General features: G+C 62.3%; 4 protein-coding genes across 4 annotated transcripts; 1 reads left to right on the top strand and 3 right to left on the bottom strand.

The window, feature by feature from the left end:
• Positions 1 to 357: 357 nt before the first annotated feature.
• Positions 358 to 5,549, top strand: BUD4 (Bud site selection protein bud4; the record flags this gene model as incomplete). Its single annotated transcript, XM_069349633.1, has 2 exons — positions 358 to 5,309; positions 5,357 to 5,549. 2 exons carry the CDS (start codon positions 358 to 360, stop codon positions 5,547 to 5,549), a joined length of 5,145 nt encoding a protein of 1,714 aa, XP_069213177.1.
• Positions 5,550 to 6,038: 489 nt separating this feature from the next.
• On the bottom strand, positions 6,039 to 7,336 carry Q8F55_000985 (uncharacterized protein; the record flags this gene model as incomplete). Its single annotated transcript, XM_069349632.1, has 3 exons — positions 6,039 to 6,682; positions 6,718 to 6,794; positions 6,831 to 7,336. 3 exons carry the CDS (start codon positions 7,334 to 7,336, stop codon positions 6,039 to 6,041), a joined length of 1,227 nt encoding a protein of 408 aa, XP_069213176.1.
• Positions 7,337 to 8,641: 1,305 nt separating this feature from the next.
• On the bottom strand, positions 8,642 to 10,374 carry Q8F55_000984 (uncharacterized protein; the record flags this gene model as incomplete). Its single annotated transcript, XM_069349631.1, has 5 exons — positions 8,642 to 8,977; positions 9,027 to 9,148; positions 9,196 to 9,593; positions 9,646 to 9,968; positions 10,030 to 10,374. 5 exons carry the CDS (start codon positions 10,372 to 10,374, stop codon positions 8,642 to 8,644), a joined length of 1,524 nt encoding a protein of 507 aa, XP_069213175.1.
• A 1,114-nt stretch (positions 10,375 to 11,488) lies between these two features.
• On the bottom strand, positions 11,489 to 14,701 carry STE23_2 (metalloprotease; the record flags this gene model as incomplete). Its single annotated transcript, XM_069349630.1, has 5 exons — positions 11,489 to 12,204; positions 12,246 to 12,431; positions 12,479 to 13,346; positions 13,659 to 13,863; positions 14,457 to 14,701. The coding sequence occupies 5 exons, from the start codon at positions 14,699 to 14,701 to the stop codon at positions 11,489 to 11,491; spliced, it is 2,220 nt and encodes a 739-aa protein (XP_069213174.1).
• Between the last annotated feature and the right edge of the window lie 615 nt (positions 14,702 to 15,316).

The following is a 15,316-nucleotide window of genomic DNA, read 5'->3' as shown; positions in this document are numbered from 1 at the left end:
GAGTCTGGCGCTGGCAATGACCAGCCCCCGCAGAGACCATTCCACTCAACAACACACACACACACAACAACCAACAACACCCCACATACACATCCACCAAAGTCATCAAGTAGGTCTATCGCACTCGGCACATCGTCCACCCGCAAGCAACATCGACTGTGGACACCAGGCCGACTCGCATCGACCTTGCTTGCGCACGCACCGCCCTGCCGATCACACAACAAACAACGGGCGGCCGGCATCACGACCACACCCAATCCGACCAAACATTGCCGCTCCGACCTCTACATAATAAACAACCACGGGCACACTCGCCATTCCATCGCTCCTTCGCTACCCTCGTGGCACGCAGCAACAATGGCCGCCCCCAACCCCGCCAGGGTGGCACCCCCATCCCCGTCCCCGGCAAAGTTACGCCTGCATGACAACACCGAGGCGGCGGCTCGCAACTCTATCAAGGCCTCGAGCGCCAAGGGGTGGTCACCTCTCCAGATCAACAAGCGTGAGCGGGACAGTGCCTTCAGCCCAGGAAAGCCCTCGTCCCTCAGCACTTCGACCACTGGTACCCCTCGCCGCACCTCGAGCTCGTTCCGTCACATGGCTACCAACAGCCTCGTCGCAAACTCGCCATTCAAAGACTTATCAACAACACAGGGCGCAATGTCCAACGGCATGTCCATCTCTCCCCCAGCTGCTCCCATCCACGAGCGTCGCGCCCTCTCTCGCCAGCTGGGCCAGGCTCCTCAGACCGCGACCGGAAGCGCCAACACGCCCAAGGCTGCCATTGGCCTGGGTATCAGCACGACCTCGAGCTCCCGCGGCGCCGCTGTGACTGGCAACCGCAAGGTGTCGAGCGAGCGCAAGACTGCCTTCCACTCTGTTGTGACTGAGCGCAAGACGAGCGCCGAACGCAAGGCTGCGGACGACAACCAGGAAAATCAGTCACCAGAAAAGGCCCCTGCCAAGCAACGGCGTACCCCGCGGCAATCTCGCGCCTACATGGGCCTTGTCGAGAACGAGTATGTCACCCACTCTCCGTTCAAGTCGGACAGCACCTCGAATGCCGAGTCGGCTCCGGCCGTCGCCACCGAGTCTCGAGCCGTCGACATCGGCAGCCCTGCTGGCTCGGAAGAGGTCCTCGCGTCGCCAACCACTCGCCGTGTCTCTGGAGGCTCGGGCAAGCGGCGGGCAAGCCCGAGCACCTCGTTAACACAGGCACGTGCGCCGTCAATGTCACCATCGGCGTCACCTCAGCGCTCGTTTAGCAACTCGGGCATCCCTTCGCCGCTGAGCAGGGAGGTCGCCACGGTTCAGGACGCCGCGGCCGTACCCAAGCCGAGGGCCACCCCTACCCCCACCAAGTCTTCCCTCGCCAGTGCCAAGAAGCGCCTGCTCGGGCCGCGTGTCATCGGTGCTGCGCAGGAGTCGCCGACCCGCAAGACGGTCACATTCCAGGCCACTCCCGATGTCAAGGAGTTTGAGGTCCTGAGCATCGAGGGCTCGCTCAACGGAAGCTTCGAGGACGAAGAAATCGAGGCCGAGTGGGCCGACGTTGCCGAGCAGGACGATGCTTGGCTCACCCACATTGTTCAGGATGAGCACAACCAGATTGTCCACGACGAGCACAACACTTCTCGCGAGTCGCAGACGTCAGAGGAGAACCACGTCGGAGACGAGTCGGCTACCGCCGACTTTATGGATTCGCTCATCGAGGAGGGTCTCTTCTCGCCCCCTGAGATGGACACCCCCGTGTTTGCCGACATCGCCGACTTTGAGCTTCCCATGGAGGCGTCTCTGGGGGCCGACGACATTACCAGCAGCTCGGACATGGGCGCACTCCTCTCGACGCCGTCTGTTGGCAACGAGACGCCTCTCATGCAACACGCCGAGCTCGTCGTCCCGTCGTCGCCTCACCACATCCACACCATCACCCCTCATGTCAAGCCCGTGGAGCAGCCACATCTTCCGCACAGCGATGACCACGACATGCTGTTGAACGGAAATGTGCTGGAGCCATCCACGCGTCACATCCCGCAAATTATCGAAACTGGCCCCCACGCTCACCAGGTCGGCCCAATGCAGGACCCGTTCATCTCGATCCAGACTGCCACCGACATCTACGTGCCGCACAAGGACCGTGATGAGGGCGGTGTTCCCCTCGGCCGCACATCCCATCACGACCGAGTCACTGCAGCCCGAATGATGGCCAGCCAGGGCTTAGGCCGTGGCTTCCCCAGCGCCCCGCCCCAGAAGACCCAAGGCCACGAACTCCTTACTGCTCGTGAATTCGCGGACGACTCGTGGATGGAGGATGCTTCGATTCGAGAGGAACTCACTCGCGATGAGATCCCCCAGCGCGACGTCTCGGGTGGCACCGACGGCTCCACCACCAGCGAGGTCGACTCGGTTCATGACCTTCCTTCAGCGCCCGTCGAGTCGGACGTCTTTGGTGCAGTCATTGCCAGCCCTGCCGCCCGCAGAGTCTCTGACCGTGTCGTCTCCGACGTCCCCGAGCTCCAGGGGCCCAGCCGTCGCATGATGAGCTTCAAGAAGGCCAAGGCTCCGTCCGCCAACTCGACCCCCAAGCGTGGCCTTCCCCGTCCTCCCGCGCCTGCGCCTCTCGACCTTCCCAGCCCGGTTCAGTACCCTAGTGGCAGCGAGTCGGAGGCCGAGTCCTCGGTCTCGCTCGCGACGACCTCTACTGCTGTATCGGCTGACGAGGCGGAAGTTGTCACGGCCAAGCGTGGGGAGCTGAGCCTCCCCTTCTCGCTCCCTGCGATCGGCACCTCGCCTCTATTAACCGACGACTCGGTGTTTGCCGACCAGCACCGAGATGAGCCCAGCATGCCGGACATCGCGCAGCTCAAGCTCGCTGATGTCGAGAGCGGGCGACAGGAATCTCGACCCAGCTCTGCCACCACGGGCTCGCGTCGCGTCTCCGACTACGCACCGAAGCTGGACCTTGACTTCAAGCTGGAGACCGAGGCCGAGATCGCCGAGGACCTCGGCGTACCCCAAGCAGAGGAAATGCTTCAAGAAGAGGAGGAAATCGTGGACGACGAGCCCCTCACTCCTCCGCCGAAGTTGGGTCGCGCGGTCCGTGAGAGCAGCCCTCGAATCCCTTCATTCGAGTTTGGCGACATTTCGATCGACATGGGTGACAAGTCTGAGGAGAAGAACAAGAACGCCGACTCTTCCGACTCATCCAGTGCCCCAGACACCCCGAAGGCGGCGGCGACGCCGACAAAGCCTGCTGTTCTTCGTAGCACGCCCAAGCACACGACGCCGCGCTCTTCGAAGAGCACTCCGAACCGATTCTCGGAGCCTGCCACTCCCACTCGCGCCACGCCTTCGCAGCCCTCGGTGTCGTCGCCGCTGGCCTCTCCTCCCCCGGCCACATTGGCCACACGCCCATTCTCCGAACTGGAGCCAGTCAAGTCTCCCGTCAAGGACGCTGCGGATGGCAATGCTAGTGGCCGCGTGCGGCAGCGCATCTCGCGTGAGCTTATCCGCGAAACGGTGAACAAGCGTGTTGCCGAGGGATCCACTCGGCCCCTCTCGGTGGTGGATGCCGAGGCGAAGAACAAGGCTCTTCCGCCAGCCCCGATCAAGGTTTCTTCAGCGCCTCACCAGTCGTTCTCCCCAACGTCACCCAGGAGCCCAACGTCCGCCGCAGCGGCCTACCAGCAATCAAGGGACAGCCCCAAGTCGGCACTCGACAAGATCATGTCTGCGTTTGGCAAGGACAGCAATGCCCCCGTGGTCGCCAGGCGTGGCAGCGACTCGCCGAGCAAGTTAGTTAACCCCGTGGGCATTCTGCAGAAGGCGCCGAAGCCCGACGCGCCTGAGATCCCCGGCTCTGTGGCCGGCTCTATCGTCAATGACCCCAAGGCGCTGGCAGCTGCTCGCCGCTCGCGCCGTCGCAGTGCCAGCACAAGCGAGATCGATTCGCCCGCTCAGATGCCGCTCCTCACCCTCGGCATTGACGAGGACAGCCAGTCGATCCTCGAGTCTGTGCGCGACGAGTTTGACAACATTGGCACCGACCGCGGCTACCGAGTTCGCGAGCAGAGGCGGCAGATCAGAGCGACGTACACTGGTGGCCCGGCGACCAAGGCCGGAGATCTCGAGACCGGTCGTGCATGGCGCCCTGTTCGTCGCCCTTCGGACATGAACCAGCACGCCAAGGAGCTGCGCGCTGCTCGTGCTCGCGAGGCGAACGAGGGCAAGTCGTCGGGTACGGTCTTTGTCAAGGTTCTCGGCCTCGAGGCGCTCGACCTTCCTCTGCCAAGGGAGGAGACGTACTTCTGCATCACGCTCGACAACGGCATCGACTACATTCGGACGCCGTACTCGGTTCTCGCTGATGGAGTTCGCATCAACCAGGAGTTCAGCCTTGTGGAGCACTCAAACTTTGAGTTCTCTCTCTCGCTGGACATTCGCCGCAGCGACGCGCACATTGTCAGGCTGGTGAATGAGCGCAACAATCCGCCAAAGCCTACGCCTGCGCCCAGGCCAGTGTCGAAGCACCTTGAGCCCCCACGGCCGCAAACGCCAATTTCCTCAGTGGCCTCGCGCACTGGCGGCTTCCGAGCTCTCTTCCAGTCGCCCCGAAAGCCCAAGCACCAGCGTTCGCAGTCGAGCATCTCAGCCATGCCACCACCTCCGGCCCCTGTCCCGGCAAAGGAGCCCGTCCAGTCGTCTAGGCCACAGCCCGAGACTATTGCCCGCTACTTTGCCGACGCGAACAGCTCGACTGTGGGCAAGACGCACATTGCCTTCAAGCCCATTGCCCGACAGTGCGAGGCCAAGGTGCTCGAGATCCGATACCCCATGTTCGCCATGTTCAAGGGAACAGTACAGGCGGATGGCACGGCCCCGAGGAAGCAGGTTGCCAAGATCACCCTGCAAGTTCTTCGCCTGCCAGCACTCCCAGGTCTTGAAGCCGACGAGCTGCCTGGCTCGATCGACGACACTCTGCGCGGGTTGCGGCAACACGCCTGGCACAAGGAGACGTACCACGAGGGCACCCTCACCCAGGTTGGCGGCGACTGCCGCGTCCCGCGCCGCCGCATCTTCCGACTTGTCGGCGCCAACTTGGTGGCCAGCAACGAGGTGACGCTCAAAGAGGTCGCAACGATCGACTTGGCCGAGGCTGCCGAGCTGATCGACCTGAACGCGGCGGCGCCGAAGATGGACATGGACGACTACGATCCATTTGGTGTGCAGCCCAGGAGCTTCCAGCTCAAGTTCAAGGACGGCGAGAAGCTCGTCTTCTCTGCGGACAAGGACGAGGACAAGGCCGTGTGGTGGGTATTGCTTTGCGATGTGGCGGGCGTGTAACTGACTGCTTCAGGATGGACACGCTTGGTGCTCTCATTGGTCGTGTGCCGCCCAACCCGCTGTGGGCCGAGTCGTACTCGCAGTACGAGCGCGAACGCGCCAAGGAGCGCAGCGTTAGCAGCACCAGCTTGGCTTCGCGTCGCACAAGCAAGGTCGGTGCGCCGCGCAAGGCGAGCCGATCGGTGAGCAAGGGCACCCTGGCATGATCGGCTGTACAACCATGGCAATCCGACGACGCGCAGGGCGCCTCGAAAGCGTGTACGCCGCCGTACACAATCCTGTACACGCATCTCTTCCCCGTGGGCTGGCGACGACGACGACGACGATGACGACGACGACCGACATATCTCTGGTCGGCTGCAGTGCAGCGCCCGTTCGGACATTCTTTGCGGGGCCGCGTTAGAATAACTTCATTTTCTCTTTTCTTGTTGGAACTCGTAATCGGCCAGCTATAAATATCTGGCGCGGCTGAGAATCTAGAGCTTGTAGTGCTGGTTCTGTACGCTACGAACGAACTTGTGCAATGAAGTGTGACTCTATGCGGGGGGGTTAGGGGTGGGAAGCTGGGGTCGTGCGAGCGTGTGGCGTTGCACCCTGTTATACAAATTATGATGCATGGTGCTAGGGCTGACAGTATACTCTACATGCAAGATGGTAGGGTGCGGCGGGCTGGCAGTGATGATGGGTGATGTGGCCTATGGGGTCGACTCGGGCGACGACGCCGGGGTCGCCGTCTTCATGAGGTCGAACTGGGCGCGCAGCCCGGCGACAAAGTCGTCATAGTGGTACGCGGGCATGAAGGGGAGTGACGGGGCGGAGTGGATGCCGTCGGGGTCGACATTAAGGGTGAGGGGCACGCCGTCTTCCGTGAGGCGGTCGGCGAAGGCGGTCAACTCGTCGATGAAGCCCTCGATCTGGCCGACGCTGATAAACACGGGTATCCTGAGCCAGGACCAGTGCCCTGCGCCAGCGAGCACGGGCGAGAAGAGCGGCCCGCGCACGGCCTCGGGGGTATAGTACCGCGCCAAGCTCTTGACCGGCGCGTGCAGCCAGTCGGCGGTGAGGTAGTCTACGTCGCGCGCCTGGATCGAGGGGAAGGACATCGTCATGTCAACCCACGGGCTGAGGAGGGAGAGCGCGCCGGGCATCGCCGCGCCCGTCGCGTGCAGCTGCTGCGCGAGCGCGAGGGCCAGGTGCCCGCCCGCGCTGCAGCCCATCACGTGCACGCTGGCGGCGGGGAAGCCGAGCGTGCCCGTGACGTACGCCCACGCCGCGAGCGCGTCGAGCAGGGGCGCGGGCCACGCGGTCTCGGGGCTCGTCGCCTTGCGGTACTGCACCGCTGGGGGGTTAGTGATGCCAAGAGGGCGGGCTCACAGAACACGCGCCGGCCGGTATCCCGCGCCGCCTTCCACACGAAGGGGTCGGCCACGGGGTGCCCGAAGACATATGCGCTGGGGGTCAGCTGGCTCGGCGTTGGCACGACTCACCCCCCGTGGATGTAGAGCAGGAGCTGCTCGCCGGGCTCGGCCGGCGCGGTGCCGTGCCCCAGCGCGGCCTCGGGGCTGATAACGAACCCCGGCCGCTCGGCGGGCTGCACCCTCCCCCCCGCGGCGGTGGGGAGCGCCGCGTGCTGCACGAGCTCGGCCGGGCTGATGGGGGGTACCGTGATGACGTCGACGGTGTTGACCTGCAGCGAGTCGCCGTACACGAGGTTGTTGCCCAGCCCGGCCTTGGGGGACTCGGAGGCGGCCGCCCAGCTCTCGGGCGCGCCGAGCGGCTTGCCGGTCAGCAGCACGCGGATGTACTGCAGCCCGAGGTACTGCCGCAGGCTGGTGCGCTTCGGCGCCGCGGTGGCGAGGTACTTTGCCGCGTAGAACAGCGCGGTCGTCGGCAAGAGGAGCGGGCCCAGCACGTAGAGGTAGACCTTTTCCAGAGCGGTGCCGTTCGGCGCGGCCGGGTCGGGCGCCTCGCGGAACGGCGACACGCCGGCCATGGTGCGCGTCGAGAGGGAGAGGGTGTCGAGGGTGAGTATTGTGGTGGTGGTGGGGGGGGGGGGGGGGGGCGATGGAGCAGGCGATAGCGATGGGACGAGGTGGGCTGGTTATTATTCTCGCAGTGCGCTCGGTTGGCCAAGTCTCCCGGGTTATTTTGAGCGATCTACGTCAAGCCTGCGAGCCGGACCTGGCCGGGCGGCTGACGGCGAGCTCCGACGGCGACCCGACAGGTCTCGCCAGCTGGCAGCGGCGCGGAGCGGCGGAGCAGGCGCCGAGCTCTCCGAGCCCGACGGGCGAGCGGCGCCCGCGACTCGATGGCATCGGCCACGCCACCACCAGCCCGAGGCCGCTGCAAACTTGCGTCGCTTAAGCATGCCGCGGCCAGCGCTGCGCGTGTGAACGGCCAGCGAGACCGCATGCACGCGCACCGCAGACTGCCCTTGAGCCGCTGCACGCACATTCCAGCTGCGCGACGGCCAATTGCGACACGCCCGTTGCGAGGCGAGGGGAAGCGAAGCGCCCTTATCGCCGTGTCATCCACGACGCATCACCGCCGCCGGGCTTTGACAAGTGAAATCACACGCCAGCGACCCACCCGGTCACGCGCCCACGCACGCACACACGCCGGCGCGGGCGCCGCAGCCTGGGATCGCGATAACAGATCTGCTGCTGCTGCTGCGGCGCAGCGGCGTAAGCGAGGGTGTGTGCCTGCTGCGAGATCACCTGCGCCCGCGAGCACGACGAGGTCTGCGTTGCGCGTGTGTGGGTTGGTGCCTCGACGCGCTGATGCATCCCCGCGTATCGCGGCGTGTGGCACCCTCGTGTTCTGTGCCCGAGCGTGTTATCACACTCGATGCACGAGCCGTCGTGGCCGCCATCAGTCGCCACCCAGTCCACCCTCGGCCACTACTTGCACCGCCCCGATCTGGTAATCACCGAGGGGCAATGCAATCTCGCGCCACGCACTGCGACTTGCACCACCAGGGTGGACGGGTGGACGGTGCCAAGACCGCCTCGGCGTCCCTGCGGTCGACCCGCAGCTGGTGCAGGGCGATGCGAGCTGTCAATGCGAGCTGTCGAGGACGCCAGAGCACCAGAGCGCGCCTGATTGCCTGTCGCCGCCCGTGCAGCCCATCCGACGCCACGTGGTGTGGCACCTTGCCATCCCTGCCGCCTGCCGCTTGCGGATCCTGCCCCCGCCGGATGTAGCACACACTGCATCCCAATCCCCCATACCCGAAAACAACTACAGTCCTGTCCTGCCCTGCCCTGTCCATCCCACGCCCTGCCCACACACTGCCCACCTAGATCGAGTAGCGGAAGTCGGGGTTCTGCAGGTCGGTAAGGTCCTCGAACGCGAGCTCGTTCTTGGGCGGGTTGGTGCCCTGCGCCGCGATGCGCTTGTTGTTCCTGCTGACCAGGAGCATGCGGGTGACGAGGCAGGTGGCGATGAAGGCGGCGTAGATGCCCAGGTGGATGTAGAGCGAGTTGAGGTAGCGCGGGGCCCAAGCCGACTGGAAGAACTGGGGCGCAATGGCGTTGCCGCCGGCCCAGCCGATGTAGGTGATGGCGTAGGTGACCGACTTCTTGGTGTGGCCGGCCGAGTTGCGCGAGAGCATGAGGAAGATGGCGGGGTTGCACTGGCTGGGTCAGCAACGGCGGGGGAAGGAGGCGAGGCGCCACACTCACTGCCTGGAACACCTGCATCGCGTAGAAGGCGACGACGAGACCGCCCTGGGTCTTGGCAGAGGGCTTGACCGTGATCAGGACGATTGTGCCGAGGATGTTGGGGATGGTGAAGCCGATCATGACTGGGGCGTCAGCTTGTGGCGCGGCACAAACGAAAACGCAAACTCACCCAGCAGCGTCTGGTTGGTCTTGGTGATGAGGTACTGGATCAGAACGTACATGAGCACCGTCATGACGCCCATGGGGATGTTGAGAAGCTGGGCGTTGAGCACCGAGAACCCAAAGGCCTTGTTGATGAGCAGCGGGGCGAAGGTGTTGATGCCGCCGACGACGAGGGTCTGGAGGAAGGGGAGGAGGAAGAGGAGGAAGGTGTAGGGGTCGGTGAAGGCCTCGACGACCTGCTCGCGCTTGAACTCGGTGTTCTTGAGGCCCTGGTTGTTGACGCGGACGCGCTCGACAAACTTGGACTTCTCCTCCTCGGTCGCCCAGCGAGCCTGGGTGGGCGAGTCGGGCAGCCAGATGAGGATGACGACGCCCGAGATGAGCGAGAAGATTGCGATGCAGAGGCTGGCCGGGGGGTCAGCGATGCTTGCTTCAGGCGAGCTACGACCCCACTCACGTCATCCACTGCCAGCCGCGGAGGGCGTTCTTCTGGACGTGGTAGAAGGCGAAGCCGAGGATGCCGCCGATCATCGAGTGGAGGCCCAGCATCATCTGCCACATGGCCGACACGAAGGGCTGCTCCTCCTTGCGGTACCACTGGACTGTGAGGGACAGCAGGCAGGGACCGACGATCGACTCGAAGAAGCCGAGGAGGAAGCGGATCGCAAAGACGGGGGGCACGGCGAGCGAGAAGGCGAGGCCGAAGAGGAGGGCCGACCAGATGACGATGCCGCCGCCGAGGATCTTTGCGACGGGGAAGCGACGGACGAATTGGTTTGCCTGGGGTGGGGGTTAGCCGCGCCACTCCAACTCTGTTGCTTGGGGCCCCCGCGCCACTCACAATGGGTTCACCGACAATAATCCCACACCAGAGCAGAGTCGAGGTGAGCGCATAGTCCTGGCCCTTTGCGCCAATGTCCTTCTGCCAGCCCATGATGGACGACGTGCCGGTCGTGCCCTTGTCGAGCGCCTGGCAGAGGTACGCGAGCATGAGGAAGGGGAGGATGCGGCGGTGTGCCTTGCGCCGGAGCGTCTTGTTCTCGTCGTCGCTGATCTGGAGCGAGGGGTCGACGTACCCGTCGGCAAATGTGTCGGCGACGTGGGGGGCCTTTTCGTGGGCCACCTCGGCGTCGAACTTCTCCTCGAAGTGGGTCGAGTCGCCCTTGAAACTGTCCTTGGAGGTCATGGTGTTGCTTGTTGCTTGCTGCGGGCAAGAGAAGGCCCCTCCCCCGGGCGCCTTTATACCACCGGCCATCCCACCGGCCCCCTCACCCCCCCGGGCCACCTACCCCACCCTATCCGATCAGGAGATAGCGACCGCCAGCGCAACTACATCCCCCCGCGTCCTGTTTGGCGCCGGCTGCCGCCAAGCGCAGGCTGCATCGGCCGCTGCAAGGGCAGCGAGAACAGAATTCGGCTTGCTCAGGGCAGCGGCACTGGGGTCCCATGCCTCACCCCACCTGATTATTGCCATTCCACGCCTTGGCACTCGGGCCGGTGGCCGGACCGCCGCGCGCCGCCAGAGTGGGGGGGCGCGGCGTGGCGTCGTGGCCGCGGTCATGCTCCGGCGTGTGGGCGTGGGCGTGCGCGAGCACCCCGAGGCATAGGCGCCGCTCTTGGGCCTCACTCCGGCGAGTGCGACCCCCACGTGAGCTCGCCCGGCCCACAGCCCTCTACCCGACTCGCAGCGATTGGGTGCCCCACGGGCCGCGGATCCCGGGCACTCCGGGGATCTGATTGTTAGGCAGGCCAGGCCACGAGCGCGACAAGTGACCACAGTGGCCACTCCACCGCCAAGGCCTCGCACCCACCTACCCACGCCCGCACCGGCGGGCCGGGCGGCGCGCTCCGCTGCCGCGTTCCCGCGCGCACATTAGGCGTTGTAAGTGCACACACTGACGTCGCGACTATCTGCTCACGTGCCCCCCGCGCTGTCGGTCACTGACACGGGCCGCGCGCTCCATAGGCCCGCCGGCGTGCGTTGCATGCGGCCCGCCCGATGGTCGGACCGTGAATGCCGAGCGCCGGGCGCGTGTCAGACACCAGTGACATTCAAAGGTAGGTAGGTACTTGACACGCGCCGAACACCAGTGTCATTCAATACACCGTGCCACGGAACGTTGTGCCGATCAGTGGCACGGGCGTTGCGCTCGGATTCACGCAGTCGCGGCCTTGCACAACTTGCCACGCACGCCATCACACGATGCATCGCAACTTCGAGCGGCAGCTGCCAGCAGCAGCCGCCTAACACTACAGACTATGAACCGAGTCAACAAGTAACACAACACACACCGGCCAAGTCACGCCCCTCCCGACCGCTTGGCATACTCTGCCAGAGGCTTGACAGGCGCGGCCCGCTTCGCCGCCACGAGGCCATGTTTGAACGCGGCAAAGTCTCCAATCTTCTCGCCCGACTTCACCTCCGCCGGGGCAGTCTTCTGGCTGCGGAGGTACAGTACAAGCTTGCGCCGCTCCTTGGAGCTGCTGTGGATGTAGCGGTGGTAATAGTCGAGCACCTCGTCCTTGGTGATGGTGCGGAGGAGCGCGGCGTCGGTCGCTCGACGGTCGAACGCGTAGTACCTATCGCTAATGGCGCCCCAGAGGCGCTGTTCTTCCTCTTTCGGGTTCGGGGGCCTCTCCTCGAGCTCGCCCACAACACCCTGGACGTACTTCCCAAAATCGTCATCTGTGAGATCCTTCAGGATGCCCCCCAGTGTGTTGTCCAGAAAGTCCGTTATGCGGCTCTCGATGAACGCGGTCTCGCGGTCCGATTGGATGTACGCTTTAAAGCACGCAAGCGATCCTTCTCCAGTGTAATGAACAAATACCGCGTATCCGAGTTGTTCTTGAGTTCGTAGGATTGAGAAGAAAGGAGCTTCGGCGACCTTGGCAACGAAAGCCGTAAGGAGGCGTGTACGGCGATCTTCCACACCAGTGGGGGTGTAGAGATTGTAGACAACAGCGTTGTTGGGCTCTTCACCATGGGCATGGGGCAGCTCCCAGGTGCCTTCGTACCCTTGAAATAGTCTCAGCACATAGGACAGGGAAATGGCTCACCTTTCGGCAGGAGCAGCGACCTGGGAGGTCCACCCTTCTCAGATGGAGTGAGGGCAGCACTGCTTATGGCCTTCTCGACGTCCGAGTGAAGTTCGATGGCATCGTCGTCCGAGATTCCACCATACACAAACGTTTCGATGTGCAGTCTTGCAAACAGCTCAGCTCTGAACACGGCCACATCGGTGACTTTGACGTCTGTTGTTAGCGATGAAGTGCCTGTCTCAATGACCCACTCTCTAGCTCCTGAAGCACCTCCTCATGAGCCCAGGAGTTTTCCACGAGAGCGTGAAAGGATTTCCGGAACGCAACCCGATATGGCGGTTGGAACAGTTCGTTCTTCAGGTCTTGTCTCAGCTGGTCCGAGATGTTGGCGAAGGTCGCGGGGTCAACTTCAAAGTTCAGCAGCGTAGAGATGACTCTGGCAACGAAGAAGCCGAGTTTATCGGTGAATCCTGAAAGGTGAAAGCGCAGTGTATCGTGAACCCGAGCCGTGGCATAGGATAATCCGGCGAGGTTGGCGTCATCTGCCTCTGTCGAGAAGGCGTGGGCGAACAGCTCTAGGAACAAGAGGCTCAGTGCTGCTCCGCGCGGTGACACGCTGACTAGAGGAGACTTGAGCTTGATTCTAATGGAACTTTTCGGCAATAGGAAGGTTGTGTCCTTCTTGTACCACAGTCGCGAGGTGACGCTCTCCGAAAGGAGAAGAGGAGCAGCAGATACTGTCCCCGCTGGGATATCGAAGGTCCTGGGAATAAAAGGGTTGGGGCTTGGCAAATGAAGCGTGGGGTCGACCGTGTCACCGAGTTTGACAAACTTGGGAAGATTGTCGAGAGTGTACTGACTGCGAGAGTATGGCTCAATTGTGTCGAGAGTAAGAGGACCGTTGACAGGGAGCTCCGGCGACTCCACGAGAACAATCGCCTTGTCCACTTGCAAGTACTCCAGCGCTGTTTCGATCAAAGTCGAGTTGTATTCTCCGAAGACAGTGGCCGAAGAGAGGACTTTCGATCGAGGGACGGGGCGACGGAGGCGTTTCACCAGCTGTCCCACATACGCAGCGTTGTGTTTCTTCTGCGAGTACTTGAATTTGAGATTGGATAGCTGTCGGTTGTCCTCGAAGGGTTGCTCCAGGTTATGCGATTGTTGACGCAATAAACGAAAGTAGTCGAAGGCCAGGGCCGATGCCTCAGCCCAATGCTTCAATCCGTTGGGTGTCAACGTGATGTCGACCCCCAAGACCCCGAATCCAGGTACGTCGTCTTCTATAGAGGCACCCAAACTGGTCGCCCATCCTCGTTCCCTTAGTGAAGCAAGGATAGACCCGCTCCCCTCATATCCAACCAGGTAGAGAATGAACTGAAAAGGCTGCAAAGTCAACGAAGGCTACACCGACTTCGATGACCACCTACATACCTTTGTTCGATACAGATGACGAACATCTGGGATTGGGATGAAGATAGAAACGGTGCGATTCTTCTGGACAGACTGGTAGAACACAACTTTGCTGAGCTCCTCTGGGCCGAAGGGCAAGTCGAAGGAACGGAACACGGCGTCGGGGCCCGTTAACGGTAACTCCTGGGTCTTGATGGGGGCAGCTACAAACTGGCTCGTCACCCAGCTTTGCAGAGTATCCACATCTTCTCGGCCGATAACGACGGCTTTGATTCTGCGGCCACAATAGTTGGCTGCATGCCAAGCGACCAGCTCATCCCGTGGGCTGCGGCCGTTTTTCTCAGGAAGTCGAGCAAGTGTTTCGACATTGCCGATGTTGAAGTGGTTGAACTTATGGCCTGGTTTGGCTAGCGAGTGAAGGAGTTGAATCTTTTTCTGACAATCAGCTTGGTGCTGTTCCATTGCCCTCATGCTCACCCAACCGTCGTGTGCGAAATTCATTTTGAACTCGGCCTCGATTGCGTTGACTTCCCTTTCGACTTGGCTCGCGGGAAACAGAGGGTTCAGGAGGAGATCGGCTGTTCGCTCGAGACCCTCTTTCAGTCCATGAGGAGCGACGTCAAAGTAGTAGCGGGTAAAGGGTTGATGGGTGAATGCATTGAAGTGCCATTGTTGGCACTTAGAAAAGCCTGGTATCCATTTTCCTCAGGAAACTGTGGTGTCAGAATGAGATGAGGGAGAGTGTGCGAACATTCTTAGAACTGATCAGCACGAGATGCTCGCTGGCCGTCAGCGTTCAGTCACTACTAGGGAACCAACCAGAAGTGGGCACATCCCGGCAGGTCTTCAGGATCATTCATGGATCCGGCTTCGACCGTGATGCTTGCTGCAGCCTTGTCGGCAAGCTCGTCGGATATCACAATGGCTTCGATACCATTGGGGAGGACAAAGTAGCGATGCGGGCGGTTGTCCGCCACTGGAAGCTCCAGCGTGACTTGCGGTTCGCCATACTCCCCAAGCACCGGTGGTGGTGGGAAGCTACGAGGGGGTGTTTGCGAGCCCATGGTGGATAGGAAGACATGCAAGTGAGTGTGCTTGTGCCCACCTTATAACGACGCGACCTGGGTGTCCGATGTTGCCATCTTGTGACGCATAGGCACAAGGGCTTGGCTAAGTGACGGCATGATAGCACCAGCAGAGATAGCTCTCCTCGGCCGTAAGTCGTGTGCACTCGATCCCCACGCGGGTAGAGTGTGTATTTCGGGCACTGTGGCAGACTAACGGCTGTTGCTCGACCAAACCATTTGAAATCCACCATTAGTCGCCCATTAGCACGTTAGCTGAACTGGCGAATGTGGCTCTTACACCGTGGAGCCCAATCAAGCCGCCTTCGATCCTTGCGGGCATGTAAACGACGATCTTAGCGTAGCTATTCCCAGGGATCATCGCAGCGCCAAGCATGCGACCGACCACAAGTCAACTGGGGGCCAGGGGTTTGGGACCCGAGATGTGAAAGCTGGGTCGAAGCTTCCGTCAATCGTCGAGTGTGCTGCAAATTCGATGTCTGTTGTTGGCACACTGACGTGCAAGAGGGGTCGAGAGGCGTGCTGGAGATATGCAATGTGTCCGATAGCGTCGGATCACTGATGGGCGGTGTGGCCTTGGGCTTGGTACCACGC

This window comes from Vanrija albida, assembly GCF_041260175.1.
Source record: "Vanrija albida strain AlHP1 chromosome Unknown contig_1, whole genome shotgun sequence".
NCBI lineage: Eukaryota > Fungi > Basidiomycota > Tremellomycetes > Trichosporonales > Trichosporonaceae > Vanrija > Vanrija albida.
The sequence above is the reverse complement of the archived record's forward strand: the minus strand, read 5'-3'. Positions and strand labels throughout refer to the sequence as shown.